Source organism: Schistocerca nitens, chromosome 2 (genome assembly GCF_023898315.1).
Source record: "Schistocerca nitens isolate TAMUIC-IGC-003100 chromosome 2, iqSchNite1.1, whole genome shotgun sequence".
NCBI lineage: Eukaryota > Metazoa > Arthropoda > Insecta > Orthoptera > Acrididae > Schistocerca > Schistocerca nitens.
Genome location: NC_064615.1, coordinates 397,383,692 through 397,409,048, shown reverse-complemented (window position 1 = coordinate 397,409,048; position 25,357 = coordinate 397,383,692). Strand labels below are relative to the sequence as shown.

General features: G+C 43.5%; 1 protein-coding gene across 3 annotated transcripts in view; it reads right to left on the bottom strand.

Moving 5' to 3' along the window:
- LOC126236245 (nuclear pore complex protein Nup214-like) overlaps positions 1–25,357 on the bottom strand; it is a 153,081-nt gene that overhangs the window by 23,107 nt on the left and 104,617 nt on the right. For all 3 annotated transcript variants that reach the window (XM_049945388.1, XM_049945390.1, XM_049945389.1), the window contains 2 exons: positions 23,146–23,268; positions 5,224–5,382 (listed from right to left, as the gene is read on the bottom strand). In XM_049945388.1, coding sequence (XP_049801345.1) covers positions 5,224–5,382; positions 23,146–23,268 — 282 coding nt within the window. The remainder of the gene's footprint in view (positions 1–5,223; positions 5,383–23,145; positions 23,269–25,357) is intronic.

The following is a 25,357-nucleotide window of genomic DNA, read 5'->3' as shown; positions in this document are numbered from 1 at the left end:
GGAAAGCCCCTCCCCCTCTGCACATTATTTGAGGTAGTCGAAATATCAGGGACTTCTCTTATTATGCCTTGCCTTGTTATAATGAACTAACGTCACACTCACATGTGCGCATGCATATGCGCTCACGCTCAAGCTCGTGCCCCCCCCCCCCCCACACACACACACGCACAGCAATACTGTTTTGGCCAACTACAGTACCAATGCTGCAGCTCAATTTGCTGGTGTACCTTACTCCCCCCCGCCGGTGTGTGTGTTTCTTTGACTTGTTGCCATTACTCCTTCCATTATTTATTGTACCTCACCAAGGACTTTTCAATCACTATCCCAATTTACATTCTGAGTTGCAACTAACAAGGTGCCCTTGATGCAGTCACCTAGCTGCTGATCCCATGCCCCTCCACACCACATCCAAATGATGATGTATGGCAAAGGATGATATGGCAGTCTGTTTGTCCCGACTACCTCGTCTGAGGCCAGAAGGTGGAGTTAAGTAATGGGGTCTATTTTACCTTCATCAAATGACTTTGGTATAGTAACATTACTTTGCCACATTTTCTATATACACACAGTGTTACACCTGCTTAGTTTGTGCAGACAAAAATTTCTGCAGGCTCAGATAGTCATGATAATGGCATGGCATCTGCTACACTCTCAGGTAAATAACCATTAAGGTATGAGACTGAGTTAATGAAGATTTACAATGAATGTCTTGCTAATAACATAATGTAGGTAGGGTCAAGATATATCACAACAGCCTCCATTAAGCTGTTCATACTTAGCCCAATATGGCTCCCAAGATTCTCAGGGAACTTTCTGAAAGTATCTTTAACATCCTCCAAAATGGTCTCTGATGCTACAATATGCTTGTCATGCAGCTCTGATTTCAGATTACACACATAAAACAAAACTAATAAATTACGAGGAAAAATGTGTAGTACTACTGAAAGACACATTCAAAAAGAGCAGTAACACATTTCCTAACTTTCAGAACTAGTAGTTTCTCCCTTGAGGAGGAGAGAGGGATACATTTAGGAAAGTTATAGGGTAAGGCAGCTCATTCAGACACAGGATGAGAGCAACCCACCTGAAGTGATATTGAGAGTAACAAAAACTGTTGAATACAGCCACGGAGAGAATGATGCAAGTTGTGTGGTTGGTATGGCACATATTCATTGTTGATTTTGATTGTATGCTGGCAAATAATGGTGGGGATATAAGTTTATATCTTACTATGTCTATCCCCAAGAACCATGGACCTTGCCAGGAAGGGCAGCTTGCTTGTGCCTACAATACAGATAGCTGTATCGCAGGTGTGACCACAATGTAGTGGTATCCATGAACAGGCCAGACTAACCTACTATTACTGAACAGGAGCAGCCAGCTTTCCAGTAGCTACAGGAGCACCATACTGGATGACTGACTGATCTGGCCTCTTAACATTAGCCAATACAATCTTGCTGTACTGGTACTGTGAACATCTGAAAGGAAGGGGAAACTACAGCTGTTATTTTTCGCAAAGGCGTGAAACTCTACTGTCTAGTTACATGATGATGGCACCCTCTTGAGTAAAATATTCTGGAGGTAAAATAATTAACCATGTGGGTCTCCAGGCAGGGACTACACAAGAGAATGTTGTCATCAGAAAAAACAAAACTGGCATTCAGAGGGCCAGAGTGAATTTGGGCTAGGGAATTTAAAAAGGGAAATTGATAGTTTTAAGTTATGTGTAGAGGTAATCAATGCAGTGCGATGACAGGAAGCACAGGACTTCTGGTTGGGGGTACAGGTTTCTGAATACAAATTCAAAATGAGGAAATGCTGGAGTAGGTCTAATAATGAATAAGAAAGTAGATTTTGATAAGTTACTATGAACAGCACAGTGAGCGCATTATTGTAGCCAAGTAGTACACAGTAGTAAAAGTGTATATGCAACTAGCTCCACAAATGATTAAGAGACTGAAAGAATATGTGATTAGATCAAATAAGTTTTCCAGTTAGTTACAGGAGGCAAAAATTTAATTGTGATGGAGGACTCTAATTCCACAGTAGGAAAAGGAAGAGAAGGAAAAATAATAGGAGAACATGGTGCAGGCGCGAGGAACGAAAGACAAGGCCACTTGTAGAATTCTGCACAGAGTATAATTTAATCATCATTATCACTTGCTTGTGAATCATACAGAAAAAGTTCTATACATGAAAGAAATATGGAGATGTTGGAAGGTTTCAGACTCATTACATAATGGTAAGACAGTGATTTTGAAAATAGATTTCTGTACTACATTTCCAGGGGCAGACATGGGCTCTGACGATAATTTACTGGTCATGAATTGCAGATCTAAACTGAAGAAATTAGAAAAAGGTTGGAATTTAAGCAGATGGGACCTGTATAAATTGAAAGAACCAGAGGTTGTTGAGAGTTGCAGAGAGAGAACATCAGGCAATGAATGACAAGCAGGGGTGAGGAACACAACAGAAGACAAATGGGTAGCCTTGAGAGCTGAAATAATGAAGGGAGCAGAGCATCAAATAAGCAAAAAGACAACATTTAGTAGAAATCCTTTGATAACACACAAGTAATGAATTTAGTTGACAAAAAGAGGAAATATACGAATGCAGTTAATACAGCAGGTGAAAGGAAATACTAATGTCTACGAAATGAGATTGTCAGGAAGTGTAAAATGGCAAAGCAGGACTGGCCAGATGATAAATGCAAGGATGTAGAAGCAGGAACAACTATCAGAAAGATATAGACTGCCTACAGTAAAATTAAAAGATAAGCAGCTGAATGAATATGCACAGATGCAAGCCAGTACTAAGCTAGGAAGGGAAAGCTGAAAGGTGGAAGGGATCTATAGGCTGGCTATACAAAGAAAGTAAACTTGAAGGCAGTTTAATAGAAAGGAAAGAGGATGTACATAAACATGAGCTGCAATACTTCGAGAAGAATTTGTCAGAGTGCTGACAAACATACAGCAATGTATGTCCCACGGACTTACATGACATTCCCCCCAAATTATTAAGTTCCTTGGGGAAGCCAGCCGCAACAAAACTATTCCACCTGGAACATAAGATGCACGAGACAGGCAAAATACCATAAGACTCAAGAAGACATCCAAAGAAATTAGTGCCAACAGGTGTGATACTACCAAACTACCAGTTTTTGAGCCATTGCTGGAAAATTGTGACACTAATTATTCACAGAAAAATTGAAAAACTTGTAGAACCCAAACTCGGTTCCAGAGAAATGTCGTAACGCATGAGGCAATACTTGACTGGAAAACACCCTTTGAAATTGTGATGGTGGCAGGGATAAAACACAAGAAGAGAAAAGTTATCCACAACATGTACAAAAACCACACTGCAGTTCTAAGAGTCAAAGGTAATGACTGGGAAGCACTGACTGAGAAGGGAATGGGGTAGGGTTGTAGCATATCACCAATGACATTCAATTTGTACATTGATCAAGCAGCACAGGAAACAAGAATAAAATTGGAAAGGGAATTATAGTTCAGAGAGGAGAAATAAAACACAGATCTGTCAATGATGTAATTCTGAAGAGAAGGCAAAGAACTTCAAAGAGCCACTGAATGGAATGGGTAGTGTCTTGGAAAGACATAAGATGAATGTCAACAAAGGTGAAACAAGGGCAATGGAATGTACTTTAATTAAATCAGATGATGCTGAAGGAATTAGATAAGGAAATGATGCACTAAAGGGATACGATGGGTTTTAGTATTTTAACAGCAAAATAACTGACGATGGCCTAAGTACAGACAATATAAAATGCAGACTCACTATAGCCTGAAAAGGTTTCCTGAAAAAGAAGAGTTTGTCCAGTAACATAAAGCTAAGTGTTGGGAATTCTTTTCTGAATGTATTTGCCTGGAGTGTAGTCTCATACAAAACATGGATGATAACCAATCCTGACAAGAAGAGAATAGAAGCTTTTGAAAAGTGGTGCCACAGAAGAATGCTTATGACAAGATGGGCAGATCAAGGTATTAACGAAGAGATACTCTATCAAACTGAAGAGAAAAGAAATTTTCAACAACTTGACTAAAAGATGGGATCAGTTCATAAGACAAATCCTGAGGCATCAAGGAACGTTCAGTTTGCTAATGGAAAGAAGTGTAGGGTCGTAAAAATTGTAGAGTGTGCCCAATGGATGAATACGATAAGCAGGTTCAAATGAATATAGGTTGCAGTTATTATTCAAAGAAGAAAAGGTTTGCACATGATTAAGTAGTGCAGAGATTGCAACAACGCACATTACTATGTACAGAAACAGCTGTAGTTTCAGATACTTTCTTGAAACTTCCTGGTAGATTAAAACTGTGTGCAGGACTGAGACTCGCACTCAGGATCCTTGCCTTTTGCGGGCACAGCTCTACTTCCACCAGTACCTCATCTCCTACCTTCCAAGCAACGCAGAAGCTCTCCTGCAGAACTTGCAGGAATAGCACTCCTGGAAGAAAGGATACTGTGGAGAGGTGGCTTAGCCACAGCCTGGAAGATGTTTCCAGTATGAAATTTTCACTCTGCAACAAAGTGTACGCTGAAATTTGGAAGATACGAGATAAGGTAATGGCGGAAGTCGAGCTGTGAAGACAGGTCATGAGTTGTGTTTGGGTAGTTCAGTTGGTAGAGCACCTGCCCACAAAAGACAAAGGTCCCCCATTCAAGTCTTGGTCCAGAATGCAGTTTTAATATGCCAGGAACTTTCACATAAATGCACACTCTGCTGTAGGGTTAAATTCATTCTAGATTCTTTCTTTTCTTTTTTAATTTAATTTTTGAACACCCTGGAATATCTAAATTTATGCAGACAGGTATTGGTAACTATTGTACATGGGTGGCGGAGGCTTCATGTAGATACACCAACCCCTAGTACAGAACGAATAACAACGCCTTCTTTGATGTTCACTAACATACTTCATTTAAAACCGTGCTTGTAATTTTGCTTTAATAATCATAATAATTAAACCTACTTTTAAAATCAGTAATAGAAGATATGAACACTTAACAAATTTCCCCTCTCAACAACCCTATTGACACATTATTAATCTTGGAAAATTTCTTCAGAAGCAAAGTTTCTTATCTTGTTACTGCTTATTGTAAACTGATTTCATCTTCCAAAGATGATTGTTTCATTACTTTTTATAATAGGTTGCCCCCCCCCTCCCCCTCCCCCTCCCCCGTACACACACTCATAAACTTACTTACTTGGACTTGCTGCTGCAGGTGAACCAAATACTCTGTTTGCACTGCCAAATGTAGGTGAACCCCCAAAGGTTGGAGCACCTCCAAATGTTGGGGGAGAACCAAAGCCAGCACTGCCCGCTGGGCTTCCAGCACCAAAAACTGGTGCAGATCCAAATCCACCTAGAAACAAGTCAGACTGATAAAAAAATGGCAATATATAAAGATGGAAAATTATGTTGTAAACATTTTCAAAACATATAGAGAGAAACAATCAGATTTAACCTGCATTGTCACCTATGCGGTAAATCAATACTGACTCAAAAAGCACTGTATGATCTGATACAGTATGAAAAGTCTGCATTGTAGTCCTCCATTTACCACTAACAAACATTTCACATGTTGTCTAAAATAATGATCATCTGCAAGTATACAATTAATGCATGAAGTATTCTCCAGGATAACAAGACCACATTCAGTTTCAGATAAAGAATGCTGGGTAGAAGACACAAGGCATGACAATAAATTAAACAATGAAAAAACTACTGCTTGGAGAGGACACTACATCAAACATCTGATTATCCTCTGCTGTAAACATATTGGTAAGAATGACACTTCTGCCGCCACAGTATCTGTCTGTTTTTTAGAATAATTTAATTATCTCATTCTGGAATTTAATTATCTGTTACATTTAAAACATTACCACAAAACTTCATATTCTGTTATCCCACATTTTATAATAGCTATGATGATCTGTACCCAGCTTGTTGCAGATATTTCTCTATACTCCTTACTGTTTGTCAATAAGTGTTGCACCAAACAGAGGAAATCAAAATAAATCAGAGTTCATAGGGAGTACACCCTCATCCACTCCAAAAAGGATATCTACAAACAGGTTAATTCTAACTAAAAATAGCAACCAGCTACTGTTAATAAGGTGTTATTACAAACAAACAGCAGCATTACCAATTTTGAACTGACTGGTTCATCTTCAAGCAGTAGGCATAATGAAATTTTAAATGTGAACAGCCATCTGAAGCTGAACCTGTTGGTTTGAAAATACTAACAGCACTATTTCCTCCTAAAGAGTAGCACTATCAGCAGTTGCTAAGATTGCCTTTTCTCCACCACAAGCACTGACGTGCCTTAAAGTTCATTAGATAGTGGTCCCATCTGCAGGCAAATTTATCACTTTTGTCCTCTTTCAAATTGTTCCATAAAATTAGCTGCAGTTGTTAGATTATTTTGCAGTGCAAGCATGTTTGTCAGAAAATTTCTGTTGTATTTCATGGGAAGAAGGCAGAATCAAATCACAATAACAGTTTTACCACATTATCCATTAGTTTGGTGCCAAACACAATGTTCATCAACAACACCTAATGCTTCCATATGTAAGAAATCACAGACCAAAACTAAAAATAAGAGTGGGGAAAAATCACAGGAAGTTACAGCAGTGGAGTTCTGTGGCAAGACAGAGGAAGTAGCTGGTCTAAGAACAATGAGCATGAAACAATTTGTTGGTTGGTTGGTTTAAAGGAGGGGGAGAAGGGACCAAACTGCCAAACTGCAAGGTCATGAGTCCCTTGTTCCTGGTAAAATAATTACACAAGGGAAAGAAGAAAAGAAAGGAGACATACAGCACAATAACAGGAGAATGGAAGAACCAGAAGAACAACAGAAGGACAACCAACACTACTATGGATGAAACAGGAAAATAAAACCACAGAGAGAAGCAAGAAACAGATAGAAGGGATACAAACAAGACAGCAGATTACCATGGCTGGCCAGCCACGAGAGTAAAAAGGAAAAGCCAGTCACTCCGCGACACATTAAAACATCCAGCCTAAAAGCATTAGAGTGGAGAACACAAAGGGACAAAGGACATGCACAAAAACTTATACAGAATGATAAAACCCACCATCACATACAAAACATAATGCTAAATTAGCCGATGAGGCATTGTCAGCTAAAGATAATGGCAACGAGTCAGGTAACTGAAGAGTCCATCGCAGGGCAGCCAGATACTGACAGCTCACCAAGTTATGGGCCACTGTCAGCCAGATGCTGCACCGACACTGAGGTGGGTCAGCATGGCGAGGAGGTAGCCATGTGTCACCCAAGCGTGGCCAATGTGGAGCCGACACAAAATCACAGATTCTCTGCGAGAGGCCCTCGTGGAGGTCTTCCACACATTTTTAGTCTTCTTAATGGCACACAGTTTGTTGTGCTTACTGAGGTTATATCATTCCGTCTCCCAAAGCATAGTACAGGGTGTTTATAAATGAATATCGGGGTTTTAACACTTTATAATATTTATTACATTAAACTTACAGTTATAAATGATATGTCAAATGAAAGAGCAACTCAAACAGTTTTACCCAGAATCTTATAAATGTTCAATGTGAGCACGGTTTGTCACATGGCACACATCAAGTCTATAGCCGAGTTCTTACCAAACATTGACAGGGCTTGCTTTGCATGGCTTCCACATTCACCGGACCTAACGCTGTGCAATTTTTTCCTTTGGGGCTTCATCAAGGATCATATGTACGTGCCTCCGCTACCACCAGACCTCCCTGAATTAAAAAACCGCATTGAAGCTGCTGTTGCTACAATCACTGAGGACACACTTATCAACGTTTGGAAAGAACTTGGCTATAGACTAGATGTATGCTGTGTGACAAATTGTGCTCACATTGAACATTAATAAGGTTCTTGGTAAAACTGTTTGAGTTGCTCTTTCATTTGAAATATCATTTATAACTGTAAGTTTAATCTAATACATATTATAAAGCATTAAAACCCCGATATTCATTTATAAACACCTTGTACTGAACGCAGGTCAGTTGCAGAGAAGCCGATATAAATAAGCGGTTTCCACGTGGCCTGTCGGCAAGTTCGTTGCTTGGGATTCTGACATGACCTGGGGTCCAGGCAAACACCACTAAATGACTGGACCGTTCCAGGGCATAGGTGGACTCCTGGACGGTCACTACCAAAGGATGAGGAGGTTAGCATTGGTCGATAGCTTGTAGGCTGCTCACAGAGTCAGTACAGAGAAGAAACGACTCCCCAGGGCATGAACGGATGTGCTCAAGAGCACGAGATATAGCCACCAGCTCGGCAGTGAAAACACTGCAGCCATCAGGCAAGGAATGTTGTTCAGTATGTCCTCCACGGACATATGCGAAGCTGACGTGATCATCAGCCATCGAGCCGTTGGTGTGGCCTTGGTACATGTCAAGAATCGAGAGGAGGTGGCAGCAGAGAGCCGCGGAGTTAACTGAGTCCTTAGGGTCATGTGAAAGGTCCAGGCGAAGCCACGGCATAGGCGTACACCATGGAGGTGTACGTGAATGGACCTCAAGTACAGCTGTTAAAGGCAAGGACTCCAGTTCGGAAAGAAGTGATCCGACATGAACTGCAATTGGAAGCCCTGACCTGGGCCACCGGTGCGGGAGATGAACCACCGTGTGTGGGAAAAGTAATTCGAATGCACAGGAGAACTACATACGTGTGCAATGTAACTGGGCAGCAGTTGTGTATGCCTAACCTGCAATGGAGGGACTCCGTCCTCCACCAGGATGCTGGTCACCAGATCTCATCCTAAAAGCCCCTGTCGCTAGGCGAACACCACAGTGGTGCACTGGGTCGAGTAAAGGCAACACTGAGGGTGCTGACAAACCAAAAACCAGATTCCCATAGTCAAGGTGGGATTGAACAAGAGCTCTGTAGAGCTGCAGCAGCATAGAGCGATCTGCACCCCAGCTGGTGTTACTCAGGCAGCAGAGGGCATTCAGGTGCTGCCAGCACTTCCGCTTAAGCTAACAAAGGTAAGGAAGCCAAGTCAATCGGGTGACAAAAACCAGTCCTAAGAATCGATATCTCTCCACTACAGTGAGTAGATCATCATTAAGGTATAGTTCTGGTTCCGGATGAATGGTCCAACGCCATCAGAAGTGCATAACACATGACTTTGTAGCTGAAAACTGGAAACCGTGGGCTAGAGCCCATGACTGCGCCTTGTAGATGGCTCCTTGTAGGTGTCTCTCAGCAATCCAATACTTGTAGAGCAGTACGAAATGCAGAAGACGTCTGCATACAAAGAAGATGAGACGGACAGCCCTACAGCTGCTGCTAGACCATTAATGGCCACTAAAAACAGAGATACACTCAATTCAGAGTCCTGTGGGACCCCATTCTCCTGGATATGGGGGAACTATGGGAGGCACCAACTTGGAAATGGAAAGTACGAAGAGACAGGAAATTTTAGTTTAAAATCGGGAGCGGGCCTCAGAGACCCCACTCGTATAATGTGGCAGGGATATGATGTCGCCAGGTTGTGTCATACGCTTTTCATAAATCAAAAAAAGACAGCAACCAGGTGTTGGCATCTGGAAAAGCCTGTTCAGATGGCAGACTCGAGGGACACAAGATTATCAGTGGTAGAGCGACCCTGATGGAAGCCATGTGACTCCAGGACCGCCGACACACCATAGTTCCAGTAGCTTACAAAAATTGGTGAGGCTGATGGGCCGATAGCTATCCACATCTAGCAGATTTTTACTGGGTTTGAGCAGCAGAATTATGTTGCTCTCCTGCCATTGTGATGGAAAGACGGCATCGCACCAGATCTGGTTGAAGATGACAAGATGTAACTTGTAATCAGATGAGAGATGTTTAATCATCTGACTGTGGATCCAATCTAGCCCAGGAGCAGTGTCAGGGCAATGTGCAAGGGCACTGAGGATCTCCCACTCTGTAAATGGGGCGTTTTAGGATTCACTGTGGTCTGTAGTGAATGAGAGGACTTTCCCTTCCAGCCACGGTTTGAAAGTGCGAAAGGCTGGGGGGGTAATCCTCCGTTGCAGAGGCACAAGCATAGTGCTCAGCAAAGTGCTCGGCAATCGCAAATGTGTCGGTAGATAACATGCCATTTATGTTAGCACCAGGAACACCTGTTGGGGTCTGGTACACGAAAACATGTTTGATCCTTACCCAGACTAGGGAGAGTTACGTATGGCACCCAACGGTCAAGACATATGTCTCCCAACACTCCTGCTTCTGTAATTTGATAAGTTGGCGAATGCGGGCACGGAGCAGTCTAAAGGCTATGATGTGCTTATGCCGCTGTAGGGCTCACCAATGCTCCTAATTGCTTCAGCGACTTCCAGCGACCACCAAGGGACTGCCTTTCACCGGGGGCACCCTAAAGAGCAAGGTATTGTTTTTTCTGCTGCTCAACCATCACATCGATGTTCCCTTGCAGGGGAGATTCAACGATGGCAGCAGAAGTGAAAGTTTCTCAGTTCGCCTTGTTTAAAGCCCATCTGGCATCTGTGGGCCTGATGCCAGGGCAGTGACAGGAAGATGGGGATGTGGTCACTACCACATAGGTCATCATGTGCTCCCTAGTGGATAGATGGGAGAAGTCCTAGGATGCAAATTGACAAATCAATGGCTGAATAACTACCATGAGCCACACTGAAATATGTGGCGGCTCCAATATTTAAGAGACACAGGTCGAACTGAGACAGTAAAGTTTCAACATCACTGCCTCGGCCAGTAAGCATGGTGCCACCCCACAAGGGGTTATGGGCATTAAAATCTCCCAAAAGTAGGAAAGGTTTAGGGTGTTTAACAATCAGTGCAGCTAATAAATTCAGGGCTACTGCACCATCTGGAGGAAGATATACATTGCAGACAGTTATTTCCTGTGTCATCGTCATTCTGACAGCCACATCTTCAAGAGGGGTTTGAAGGGGCACAGTTTCACTACAGACATAAACGCAAACTCCACCTGACACTTGATTATAGTCACTACGGTTCCTGTAATATCCCTTACAGCTGCGGAAGGCAAGGGTCCGCATTGCCAAGAACCAGGTTTCCTGGAGGGCAATGCAGAAAGCAGGTGTAAAGCGTAACAGTTGCCGTAGCTCAGCCAGGCAGTGGAAAAAACAGCTGCGATTCCACTGAAGGATGACATCGTGAGACTGGGAAGGCATAGAACATCCAATGAGGCCTCAGTGTCACCTGTTGCTACTGACTTATTGCCTGAGCAGTCTATATCCACTGTGTCTGAGGGTCCGGCGAGATCTAGGCCCTCAGCAGACACCAGAATCTCCACTTGATCCACAGACGCAGAGCTTGTAGGTAGTGGTGGTGTGGATGCCGCCGCAATTCCCTTGGTCTTGGGGATGCTCTTTTTGGATTTCTCTCGCTGCTCCTTGGGTATCCCTGGCTGGGAGGACTTCACTGATTCAGTCTCTGGGACTGAGGATGAGCGTGAAGCCCTACAACCAGCTGCTTTTGGGCTCTTCAGCCACTGGCAGGTGTTGTCTTTCCCACTAGCAGAAACCTGAGAAGGGTTGTGATCCAAGGGATCCCTTCTTAGCGAGAGGAGCCAAAGAAGATTTACGCTTCCCTGGCACTGAAGTGGGGACTGATAACTCCAATGGTTGGGGGGGGGGGGGGTTGCTCCCAAATTAGGTGGTGCAGGAGCAACAGGGAGGGAAGTGCCCTCCACCATCAAGGAGCAGGTGGAGTCTTCCGGCTCTGAGAGGTGACTTAGGTTGGCGGAGCTGTTGTAGTTGTAATGGCGGCGTAAGACGATGTCATATGTACAGGATGTAGGCGTTCAAATTTCCTCTTTGCCTCAGTGTAGGTCAGTCGGTCCAGGATCTTGTACTTCATGGTTTTCCTTTCTTTCTGAATAATCCTGCAGTCAGGTGAGCAAGGCAAATGGTGTTCTCTGCAGTTGACACAGATGGGAGGCAGGGCACATGGAGTATTGTGAAGTGATTGGTGTCTGCAATTTCGACGTGTGATGCTGGAAGTACAGCGAGAAGACATGTGGCCAAACTTTCAGCATTTACACCACCGCACTGCATTGGGGGAGGGGTATAGGGCTTTACATCACAGTGGTAGACCATCACCTTGACCTTATTGAGTAATCTATCACCCTGTAAGTCCAAGATGAAGGCACCGGTGGCAACCTGATTGTCCCTTGGACCCTGGTGGACACACTGAACGAAATGTACACCTCACCACTCTAAATTGGCACGCAGCTCACAGTCAGCCTGAAAAAGAAGGTCCCTGTGAAATAGGGTACCCTGGACCATATTTAATCTCTTACAGAGCTTGATGGTTACAGAAACATCCCCCAGCTTGTCACAAGCGAGTAACGCCTATGACTGGGCAGAGGATGCTATTTTGATCATGACTGACCCAGATCTCAGTTTGGACAAGCCCTCCGCCTCCCCAAACTTGTCCTCTAAATGCTCAACAAAAAATTGAGGCTTCATTGTCATGAAAAATTTCCTGTCAGCTCTCGAACATACGAAGTACCGCGGTGAATAAGAGCCGCTGCCATCCTTAGCCTGACGTTCCTCCCATGGTGTGGCCAGGGTGGGGAACGACTTGGGGTCGTACTTCTGTGTGTTGAATTGAGCTCGTAAATGCTTAGAGACTGCTGGTGTTTGACCACCAGCAAGAGATGATGTACTATGCTTCATGGCGTGTCATCCACTCTGATGCCACCCACTCCGACCAGGGGCCCTCCCAACAGGCGCCATCCAGCTGCAGCAAAGGCCTCCTAGCAGGGTGGCCATTGCCGGGAGCCCCGGTGCCCCAGGATGATGGGCATCTACTCCTTGGCACACATGGAGAGTTAACAGCGCAGGCAACAGTAGAGCGATCCCTGTGTGGTCAGAGGCTACAACCAACAGGGTAAATGGTGACCCCACCAAAAGGGACAGGATACCGTGCTGGATATCAGGTGCAACAATGCAAACAAGTCCATTATAATCATCAGTGTAGTAAACGATACTGCACAGTTGATGGAAAAATACGCATCCAGGAGAGTGACCTCGCCCACTCGCCCATCAGTTGGAGAATGAGCAGAAGTGCCGATCCACGTCAACGAAAGATGTGATAGGTCTCAGCGCATGATGCACCATGTAAAGCGCCCTTCCCCAGTTGGCTCGCTCTTCAGGAAAATTTTGAAAAATGGAGGTCAATCCCTACAGTGGACCATCACATAAAGGCCGAAACACGCAAGACTGTTTAGTCGTATCTTACAAGAAGCAGGAAGACCTCAGGCCTATTCTAACCCCTGGGCTGCAGGGGGTGAAACAATTTGTACTGTATCATTTGCATCTGTGCACGATTCCTGCTGTAATCATACATTACATTCAGGGTTCCAAAACACCTTCTACAGGGGATGACGTAATTCTTCCAATATCAGGGGAGCTGTTCCTTGGGCATGTACTAGCCACTGACATTGATTATACTTGAGTAATGATGATGATCCAGGGTTTAAAAGGACTAAACTACTTGGTTATCAGACCCTTCATAAGATATGAAACGAGAAAGGAGAATTGTACGCTCTAGGATCTGCGACCATGTCTGCATGGTTGAAAATGAGCATGACAGGAGTTTTAGAAGGATAGATAAAAGTGAGATAATATCCAGGCAGTTAAAAACTCTAGCTGGACAATGAAAGATACACCAAGAAGGGTGATCACAGTCAGTACAACTAAAATGGTGCAAGGAAATGCAGACTTTACAGACTACACAGCAAATTACTGAAATAGATACATAAGATACATACATAAAAGTTTAAAAATTCATGACATGCTGAGGAAAAAAGTAGCCTGAGACCACTTGAGTCGCACATCACAGTGGGAGGTACACCCACCCTCCCTCCAAAATCCCCCTTGACACCAAACACAGAGGTGCATTAAGTGTTAAATTTTGTTAAAAAATATGCTTTCCTTCAGGAAACGGGACACTGGTAGTTGCTAACACATCATTCACAAATATCCAATGTAATGAGGTAGACAGGTTGACTGCTTGTCTTGTATCAGCCACCGGGGCACACTCGGCGAGAATATGGGCATTCACGAGAGGACTACCTCTGTTGCACTGAGGGGAGAGTCCTCTTAAAGTGGTCAATAAGTCATCTTTCCAAGAGGCATGAAGAGAAGTACGCCATGCCTTGTTGGTGCCCTTAATTGCCCTTGGCTTATTTTAGTTGTGGTAGCCTGTTATTCCACATCCTAGGTTTTCAAAATGTGATGTTGCAGTTGCAATAATAAGCCTGGGCCTGGTACTTCAAGTTCAAGTTTGTCAGCTGTGGTTGCTAATTTATCAGTGTGTTCATTTCCCAGAAATACCCATGTAGCTCTGTGACCAGATGAATGTTACTATCATACAAGAGCTGTGGATGTCAACTAATACATCTTGGACATAAGCAACCAAAAAGTTTTTGGGGTAGCCCTGAATAGGCCTTGTAAGCAGCTCATTGAGTCATTACAAACCAGGAAGTTGTTTGTGGCAAGAGTTTTAATGTACCACACAGCCTGTGATAATGGTGACCAACTCTGCAGTCTGCAGGTAATACTTCCCATGTCCCCTCATGTGTGCAAAAGCAAAAGTGACCCTCTTACTGACTTTCGATCCACCTATGTAAATGCATATCGAATCTGAGTAATCAAGGAGAACCATGTGAAACAGGCATCTGCGAATGGTAAGATCAGCATTTTTCTTAGGGCCACAAAAGAGTTCCACCCAAATCAGAGGACTGTGTGCATACCACAGGGGGTGCTGGGAGGGAACTCTATGAACACAGACAAGAGGGGGCAGTTGGAGGTCCTCGCATAGAACCTCCAATTGTATCCCAATTGGTCTATCAATTTTTGGATGGTTCGTAAACAGTCTTAACTGCTGGTTGTGAAATGGAGTCCAGTAACATAGATGGGTAGGCATCTAACCGAGTGTGACTGCATAGCTCATAAAGAGTTGCTGGCATCTGGTCCTCAGTGTTGGAGTACCAGTTTCCATCAACAGGCAGTCTACAGGGCTCATACGGAAAGATCCAGTCACCAACTGCACACTCCTACGATGGACAGCAGTCTAACAAGCTCAGTACTGTGGTGCTGCCAACCCGTAAGTAACATATCCATAGTCCAGCCAGGATAAAATCAAAGCACTGTGAATTGTAGAAAAAACATGTGGTCTGTGCCCCAGGTAACCATGTTTACTTTCTGCCAAATAAAAGATCTCAGAATCTGAAAGTTTCAACAGCTTCAATTAACTGGTTACCGAGGTAAAGTTCTGAGGGTGGGTGCGCAGTCCTAAGTCTACAAAAGTTCATGACATGAGTTTTCACGGATGAAAATTGACATTACTAATTCAGGGCCCAGTTATGTACTTACAGTATGGCCCCCCAGAAACTGGTGCTCTGCAGTGCACAATGATGTGAAGCTGTAATACAGGTAAAGGTCGTCCACATACAGTGACAGTGAGACAGTGGGTTCCACTCCATTCATGATACCACTGACAGTGATGTCGAAGAGTGTTACACTCAAGACCAATCTTTGAGGGACCTCAGTTTCCTGTACATATTGGTCATTGAGGGCTGGATCTATCTGGACCCAAAACGGCCTGGGGGATACAAAATTCTGGGTAATAATTGGGTCAGCAGCCCCAGAAGACACACTCATGCAGAGAAGACAGAAGTGATGGTGCCAGGTCGCATTACACACATTCTGCTGATCGAAGACCACAACAGACAGGCACTAGAGATGCCTGTGATTCCTGCCAAATGCAATTGAAAAACCAAAGAATGTGTTTATGCATTTGATTATGGATTTTACTGAGCCTAGCAGCTGTGTCGTGACACTCACCGAAAGTGTTATGGAACTCCCATTCACTAAATGGAACATTGTAAGATTCCAGGCCTTGTGCACAGAAGGGTATATAGTTTAGCTCTGCTAGGCACTTCCAAATCAGGAATTTACGATGCGGACACTTTGGCGAAGTGTACAACAAAACGTTCAGCAATGACTGCAAGATTAGCACAGACATTACCACTGAAGGAGATGCCAGGAACTATAGTGGATGGTGGGTGGTTTCATATGTGGCAGACTGTAGTCCATACTTGAGACGATGGGGTGTGGACTCTCATAGGTGATACATATTGTTCCCAACACTCCTCCTCATTCTTTTCTGTTTAAAATTGTGTCTTCACCTGAAGTCCCTAGAATGCTATTAAATGTTCCACAAAAGGGTGGAACTTGTGTCATTGGAGTGCCCTTTGGCACACACTGATAGCCAGGCCACCACAGCACTGGTTTATAGCGACACGGGCCTGAAGAATAAGGTATCGAAGCTTCTGCTTCCATTGGTCATTTGAGAAAGAGAGAGTGATAGGAAAGTGGTCATCGTTGCAGAGGTTGTCATGGACAGTCCTTTGGATCAATTGTGAGATGTTTGGCTGCAGACAGTAAGTTCCATCGGCCGCACTGAAATTTGTTACAGCTCCAGTATTAAGTAGGTAGACTCTTAGTTCTGAAATTAACTATTCCATTATTTGGCCCCTGCTAGGTATGTTTTCACTTCCCCACAGAGGACTGTGGGCATTTAAGTCTCCCAAGTAGAAGGAAAGATGGAGGCAGCTGTTCCACCAATTCCAACAGCTTGTGATACGGTACAAATCAGTCAGGCAGGTAGGTAGATAGATAGATATTACAGACTGTTACTACCTGACAGGCAAACACAAGCAGCCACAGTTTCTAATACAGTGGTTAGCGGCACCTGCTCACTGAAAGTGTAGACCCCTCCAGGCAACCTCTTGGTGTTAATGCAATTTTTAATGTAGAATCTGTTGTATTTAATAGTAGAGAGTTGGATTTCTGAGAATCATGTTTCCTGAAGCGCCACACTAACTGCAGATTAAGTAGCCATTAACTGGTGGAAACTGGCCAGGTGGTGATGGTAGGCATTACAGCTCCACCGAAGGAATGTCAGATTAGTGTCTGAGAAAGCAGTGAACAGGAAACATAAGTAAAAATTATGTTGCTTCTGAGTCATGTGCCACCTGAATGTGAGAGTCTTCATTGGTATTCACGGGACTGACTCTGACAGAATGGGGGCCGGACTGACCACAACAGCAGGATTCAGTTTAACTTTCGATTTATCCTTCTTATCACTGTGGGGTTTTAGTTTCTACAAGGATTTTCCAGTTGTGACTTCTGGGATATAAGAGGACCATTCTCTTCTGTGACCCACAGCCTGCAGCTCTATCACCAACTGGTTGGTGGTAAACTGCACGTCTGTTTTGTTCTGGGTGGGGGCATCTTACTGGTGTTCTATTTCCTGATGATGCCAGAGGCATCTCCAGTTGCACCAATGGGTGGTCAGCACTGATGCTGTGGGATTAGGGGTAAAGGGAGCCGTTGTCCCCTCCCCTCAATTGAAAAACAGGTACTGGCTTGCAGCTAGGGTCAGTAATTGCCATTTGAGAATCTGGCATCCCACTAGGTGTGGATTTTGATACACTGATTGCAAAATTAGACATCAGATCGATCAAGTGGAGTTGTTCAAGATTTTTTTAGCATTCTGATAAGCAGGTGGTAAAGCATTCTGTATTTCTGGATTTTCTTCTCCCTCTTGAAAACTGTCACTGAATGAGGGAGATGGCATTCTGGTGAGTTTACACACATAGGGGGTTGTTCACAAGGGCTCCCCTCATGCTTTGTCCTGGCACACACCCCCCAAGTAGCCTCATTAGTGCACCAAGAGGGCACGTGTTCAAACCTTTGGGACCTAAATCAACTCACAAGGTCAGGAAAACATGGCCTGACGTCACACAGTTACCTTAACTTTCTAAGGTAAAAGATTTCCACCAAAGACTAGAATGAAATCTACACTGTCCACCCTGTTATTCTTGCAATATCTCTGGATGTGATGAACGAAATGGACTCCACACCACTCTTCCACACGACTCTACGTAAGCACTGAATTCTTCATCTGTTAGCTGCGTCAGATCTCGATGGAAGATGATATCTTGAATTCTGTTGACTTTGTTATGAGGAGAGATGGTAACTGTTAAACCCCCAAACTTGTTGCACACTTGAAGTGCCTGTGATTGTGCAGCATTTAATGTTTCAGTCAACAAAGATCCATTTCTCATCTTCTCTATTGCACCACTTCTCCAAACCAATCCTCAGCATTTTCAATGAAAAGCAATGGCTTCATTGTTGCAAAATGATTTTCCCTCTGTTCTGGAGCACATCAAGAAACGGATGAACTGTCCACCTCCATTTCTCCTAGCCTGATTCTCATCCGACAGCATGGCCAAAGATGCAAACGATATGGAGTCACAATCCTCTGTATTAAAATCTTGCTGTCTGTCTGCTGTGATGGCTGTGTTGGCATGGCCACTGGTATGGGTGAGTTAGAGCTATTTTACTGTGGATTACCCACCTGATGCCACGCTACAGGAGGTTCTCCCCATGGGCGCCACCCTGCCTTGGCAAAGGCGACCTGGCATATGAGTTAATGCCTAAAGTTCCAGTCCATAGATTGGGGAAGCACCTTCTCCTTGGCATACATGGGAAAGGGGGGTTACTTCTCAGGCATCGGCATTGTGATCACTGTATTGGTAGGGGGCTACAACTGTGAGGATATACAAAAATCGCCACCCCCGCCACAACAGATTGGCTACTGTGCTGGATTTTGGGCACAAACATAATCCAGTCTGATAATAGGTGCACAAGGTCTTTGTGCATGGTGGGATAGAGCATGCCACACATAAGATATCCTTTCCTAAATGGCTTGAACTTCTGTGAAATTTACAAAATTAAGGGTCAAATCCTTTCAGCTGTATATCACCCACCCTGATGCCACTCACTCCTTAGAGGTTCTCCCCATGGGTGTCAGCCAACCAGGGCAAAGGCTACCTGGCATTGGAGCTGTTGTCCATAGTCCCAGTACCCCAGGTTGGAGAGGCACCCACTCCTCAGCATAAATGGGGAGGTTGCAGCTCAGGAATGAGCAATGCAATCCCCGCATTGGCATGGGACTACAACCATGAGGATACATGATGACCATCCCCGCCTCGCTACAATGGATTGGCTAACACAATGAATTTAAGGTGCGAACATAAATCTAGCCACCTTGTGCCATGACTTTCTGCACCTATTATTAGTAATAGGTGCAGAAGGTCATGGCACAATGTGGTTAGATTATGCACTACATAAAGTATCTTTCCCCAAAGAGCTTGCACTTCTGTGAAATTTAGAAAAATCAAGGTCGAACAGTTCGGACAAGTCACCCAGAACCCCAGATCAGGAGAGACATACCATCCAGTAAGTATACAAAACCAAATAAGGTGTTTGTTGGATTAGTGTAACAAGTTTGTGCCATCATAAATCATATCATGTCTATGGAAGACACATTGCCCTGTTACAGCGACCTTTGTTGGCTGTTCATTGTATGTGTGGCATTTATGCTCTGTGAATCTCTTCTGTACCACATAGATAGTTTAGACTGCATATATTTTCCTGCACTGGTAGGGGACGTGGTAGATTCCTGATTTCTGGAGTCCTAGGTCAATCTTGACTGACCCCAACAAGGCTTTCAGCACATGTCTTTCAGCAGCTATGGAGCTTCTGACTGAGTGAAGAAGACCTCATTATGAGCTTCAATGTAGTGTCTCTCTTTACAAGGTTACCCTTAATAGATTACCTAGGATTTGTGTGAAAAAAGTTTGGGCCAGTGCTACTGAAACTGTTCAAGCTCATGTTAATGTCAGCTTGCTTTCTGTTCGACCAAAATTACTACCAACAAACAGACAGAGTGGCGATGGACTCCCCACTATCACTTTAGTGGCCACAATTAAAGTTCCAGTTTCAGTTTCAAAACACTGTAGAAAGAGAGCCACTTCTCAGAATGATGTCAAATTTGAACAGCACATTTTGGTGCATAGGAAAAATATGGAAACGAGTGTATTGCATTGTTGGCCAGGAGGCCTCATCCGGGGAAGTTCACCCGCCAAGTGCATGTGCAAGTGCACCACGGAACAAAAAAATAAAAAATAAAAAATAATAATAATAATAATAACAATAATAATAATAATAATAATAATAATAATATTGCTCAACAGGTGCCATTATAAGTGTCAGGACACGCACACCGACAGATGTGGGGCACACAGCTGTTCCTCAGTTTGAATCTGAGGCACCCAATGTGACTGTCTCCATGAAGGATCACACACTGCTGGTTAAGTAGCTCTGCAGAAGTTCTGGACACTTGAGGGTATGAGAAAAGGCACTGCTCCAATGTCTGCTCAGTGCCTGGGGAAAATGATAACAAAATTCAAAACGACAGGTTCTTTTGAAATGAAACGTGGCAGAGGGAGGAAAGCAGTTGATCTGACATTTGTCAAGTCAAAGATGTGGCCATAGTACTACAGGAGGGGTGAAGCGGTGGTGTGCAAACATGTAGTGCATGAAGAATTGCCCCGATGTTGGACATGCCTGCAAGCATGGTGCATAAAATCCTACAAAAAATCCTGCACTGCCATCCATACAAAATCACAGATGTTGGAAGTTGCTTCCTGCTGACTCGCCAGCAAGATAAATATTCGCTCTGTAATTTTTTGCTCATGTCGAAGTAGACAATTAAAGCCCATGGAGTATTCTGTGGACAGATAAAGCTTATTTCCATCTCCAGAGACATGTCAATACGCAGAATTGCAGAATATGGGCAACAGAAAATCTGCACACACATCAACCAGTACCACCTTATTTAGTAATGGTGACTGTGAGGTGTGGGTTTACAGCATTATTTATCTTAGGGCATATTTTTCAGAGGAGATGAGTCCTGCAGGTCCTGTTACCTGTACATCACTAGTAAATGATACGAGAGTCTTTTGTGAATCAAAGTCATTCCAACCCTTCAACAGCGTGGATGTGTGAGCAGAATAACTTTTATGCAAGATGGGACTTTTATGCACTTTGCACAGCCTGACAGCCACTGAAGCATCTGCTGCAGTGGCATTTTGGAAATGATAGAATTATCAGGCATCATCTCCCTGCGGCCTAGTCATCTAGATCACCTGATCTTCATCCACGATGACTTCGGGTTGTGAGGTTTCTGAAAGATATTGTGTTCCGTGCTCAAATTACGAATGTGGCTGAACTGAAGGCATGCATTTTGTAACACATTCTGAATGTGCCCCCAAGACACTGCAGTCTTTACGGAACATGTGGTTTCTCAGTTTCAACTTGTGGCAGAAAACAGTGGGCAATATAATGAACATGTCTTGTGCCAGTCTAACAACAAAGAGAAACTGATGTCATCTTGATTTTTATGCGGTTTTTGGTTCCAGGACAATCAAAAACTTATGTCATTTTGCTTTTCATGTGGTTTTTGGACTCAGGGCAATTAAAAACCCATTTTTCCCATCCAAAGTGGTATGACCTTGCCATGGTGGATGAGCTTCCTTAACTAACATGCAGTCACGTACAATGAACAATACAGATGGTGTAGCAACTCAAACCATAGCCACCACATTGTGATTCATCTGTCACTTGTAGCCGACATTATTTATGTTAACACACTGTGTCAATATGATCCTGTTCACATCTGATATCATTCTGAGTGTTGATTCTCTTTCTACAGTACTTTGAAACTGGAACTTTAATCATGGACACCCTGTATCTACGGAGGTATTAGAAGAAGAAACACTAGATTCAACAGTCTACAACCCCTCATGCTTTTTTAAATATGTGAAAAGTGCGCTTGTAATCTGGCTGCACAAACAACATCATCTGCAAGACTGCTTGCAACACCTCAATTCTCTGCACCAAAACAACAAACAGTGTCTACCGTAAACTGGTGCATACGGGATCGGGATTGTACTTGTATACCTCCAGCTGTCATGCTCCTTCACAATGGGAAGGTGTCTGAAGCACAGTAGTGCACAGAACATGTGAAATCTTAGATTAAGACAGTCTGGCTGCCCAATAGAAACACCTAAAGACTATGATCCTCGCAAATGTTTACAGCAACCACAACATGCTATAAGAACAAATAAGCTGATGCCACAGCTTGTTGAGGCTGTCAGGTTGCAATCATCCAATACACCAGAAACATATCGACAAAAATCAGAAGAATACTCTGGAACAATAACATCAAGATGTGTTCCGCCCACCAGACAAGGCGAAAGCCTTGTTGGGGTCAGTCCAGGATGACCTAGGACTCCCAAAACTGCAAGTTTATCGCATCCCCTGCCAGTGTTGGAAAATATATGTAGATCAGACTATCCAGACAGTACAGGACAGATGCACGGAGCATAAACAGCACAAAGACAACAAACAGCTGACAAATTCTGCTCTGTAGCAGAGAATTGAAGCTCCCACAGAAACATCATGAATTGTGATGGCACCAGAGTTATTGCAACAATATTCTAAAAGAGGCTGTAGAGGTCTAGCTATACAACAAAGTAATACATAAAGATAATGGTTTTCAGTTAAATGAGGCCTGGGACCCAGGCCTCAGCATGATCAAAGCATGGCAGCAGTCTGCGTGAAAATCTGCTCCCATCACGGCAAGTGACAAGACAGAAGACGCATTGTCGTTCCACTGACAGAAAACTGTCAGTCAATGGTGACAGCGGGACTGAGGACACTGGATCATGCCCCAGTGGGGTGCTTCTCCCACCACTGTGCCAGGCCACACCTGGAGGTAGCTGATTTGAGGCCACAGGAGGGAGGAGGGGCACAGGGGGAGGTGGAGGAGTTGGGGGGGACATAAATGCAATGCCCAATGGGGGTGAGTCATCAGCAACAACTGAAGATGGCAAGAAGTCAGCTTATCACAATATTGCACCTTCTAGACAACACCACATGGCTGAATACTTGAGAAACATTCAAAATATTCTTACGCTACAAAAATCTAAAATTAAACTGAGAAACAATATTATCTGTATATAAATGAGCTATGAGAGAGAGAGTGCGGGGGGGGGGGGGGGGGGGGGGGGGGAAATCTCTCACAAAGTTGCAATGAAAAGGCTGAAAGTCTCCGCTACCACCTAGAACCCTCTCAAAGACAGCTGTTACTCAGAACTACTTTAGAGTAAATCACAACCAGTTTTACCTGGCTTATTCTGAAATGCAGGGGCTGAGCCAAATCCTGTTTGCCCAACTCCTTGGCCTGCAGCAGCACTGAATGTACCACCAGACTGAGTAGTAGTTGTACTGGCTCCACCAAACAGTGAACCTGACAATAAAAAATAATAACAGAAGGATCAGTGAGTATAATCCTCTGGTTTTCAAGCAATTAAATTAGGAATATCTGCTGAAATTATGATTAGAATTATCATCATTTGCAGTCTCCACCAAATTACTCAGTCTTTTGAATATCCCCTTCCTGAGTGGATAATCCTTTTGTGTGTGTGTGTGTGTGTGTGTGTGTGTGTGTGTGTGTGTGTGTGTGTGTTTTATAGCACTGTTCCCTTATTTACAAATAGCCATTCTCTCAACAAGGTACCATTTTACTAGAGTAATCATTGCAAAAACCTTGCAACTGGGTTTTGTGGGGAGAGGGGGCAAAAAAGGCCTGCATTTCACTATACACTCATGTAAGCTCCTGTACGGTTATAAAATTAACAAATGGCTCTGAGCACTATGCAACTTAACTTCTGAGGTCATCAGTCGCCTAGAACTTAGAACTAATTAAACCAAACTAACCTAAAGACATCACACACATCCATGCCCGAGGCAGGATTCGAACCTGCGACCGTAGCGGTCGCTCTGCTCTAGACTGTAGCACCTAGAACCGCACGGCCACTCCAGCCGGCTATAAAATTAACAGCTTTACATTGGAGCATATTTTCTGCATTACGTTCACAACAGAAAAATCTCAGAGAAAAAAAGGTGGGCAAAGAAAACAATGGAACAGAGCATTGATTTAATGAGAACAAAGTGTAAAGCTGTTCTCAATCCACAGGTGTTTCCGAACACCACAGTGATGATCTAGGCATGCTTATATTTGGGATGGTATGCCCTTTTCTTCTGACCTGTGAATGGCCTTACCCAGCCAATTATAGTGGGAACCAAGATTTAAAAGGGAACTCCCAATCACATTGCAACTTGGCATTTTTAATCTACAAATTGGTGATAGAGGTGAAAGTAGTGATATTTCATTTATTTCTTGCTGGTACACATATAGGTCTGCCACCTATAAATTGAAGCAGTCTGTAATGTTTATTGTTTATGGTAAGTATATGTTTATAATTTTATTTAGTAATTGTTTTCAGAGAGAACCTTTTTCAACTAATACACTAAATACTGTAATAACATTACTTACTAACTAAATTTATGTACACACTATCTTAACTACTTGGCAATTAAAAACTTTATCCTTTCATTTACTTGCTTTCCAAGTCAAGTTGATTACAGTTTAGCAGCAGCAGCACCACCACCAGCAGCAACAACAAAAATGTTTTCACTGATCTGAAACATGTATACATGTTTTCGCATCCACTTTGTGCCACCATCAGCACTGTATGTCCTTTGACAATTAAGTTACCTCCATGACTCCAGAAAGCACAATCTTTCACTCACCATATATTAAAATACCTGAAGGAAAGACTTCACCTATTGAGGTTTTTTGTGATCTGTCTAATGCATTTGACTGTGCAAATCACAGCATTCCTTTGGAGAAACTTATTAAAGGTTACAGCTTTTGAGGTAGTAAGTCATTCACAGCTGTGATTTAACTGACAGAAAACAAGAGTTATACCCACCCACACAGCCAAGAGTGTTAAAGCGTCACTTCTCGAATTTGGGAAGGCAAGCCTGCCCTGGATCGAATATGCCTCGTAAATTAATTACAAGAGCCGGTGACCTGGCTAGCCTGGATGTAGTTTTTAGACAGTTTTCCACATCCAACTTAGCAAATATCAGTCTGATATACACAACCCACCTCCAATACATGCTACACAAATATTTAGAAAACGTTCTCAAATATGAGCATGGGGGTTTACTGCAGATGCAGACATATGGGGCACACAAATTCCGTTCCAAAAGTAGTGTTAAGAAGGGCACCCAACCACCAACTGTCACTATATATAAACATCACCAAAACCGTATAACAGTGCCAACTTCATAGAGAAAAGGGAAAAGACGAGGAAGGAGGAGGAGGAGGAGGAGGAGGAGGAGGAGGAGGAGGAGGAGGAGAAGAAGAAGAAGAAGAAGAAGAAGAAGAAAACAAAGGATCAAGTTTGATAGGTCTTGCAGCCCTCAAGGTGAATCTTCTGAACGGGGCAAATTAGTACTAGGGTTCCAAAAGACTCATTTCTCTGATC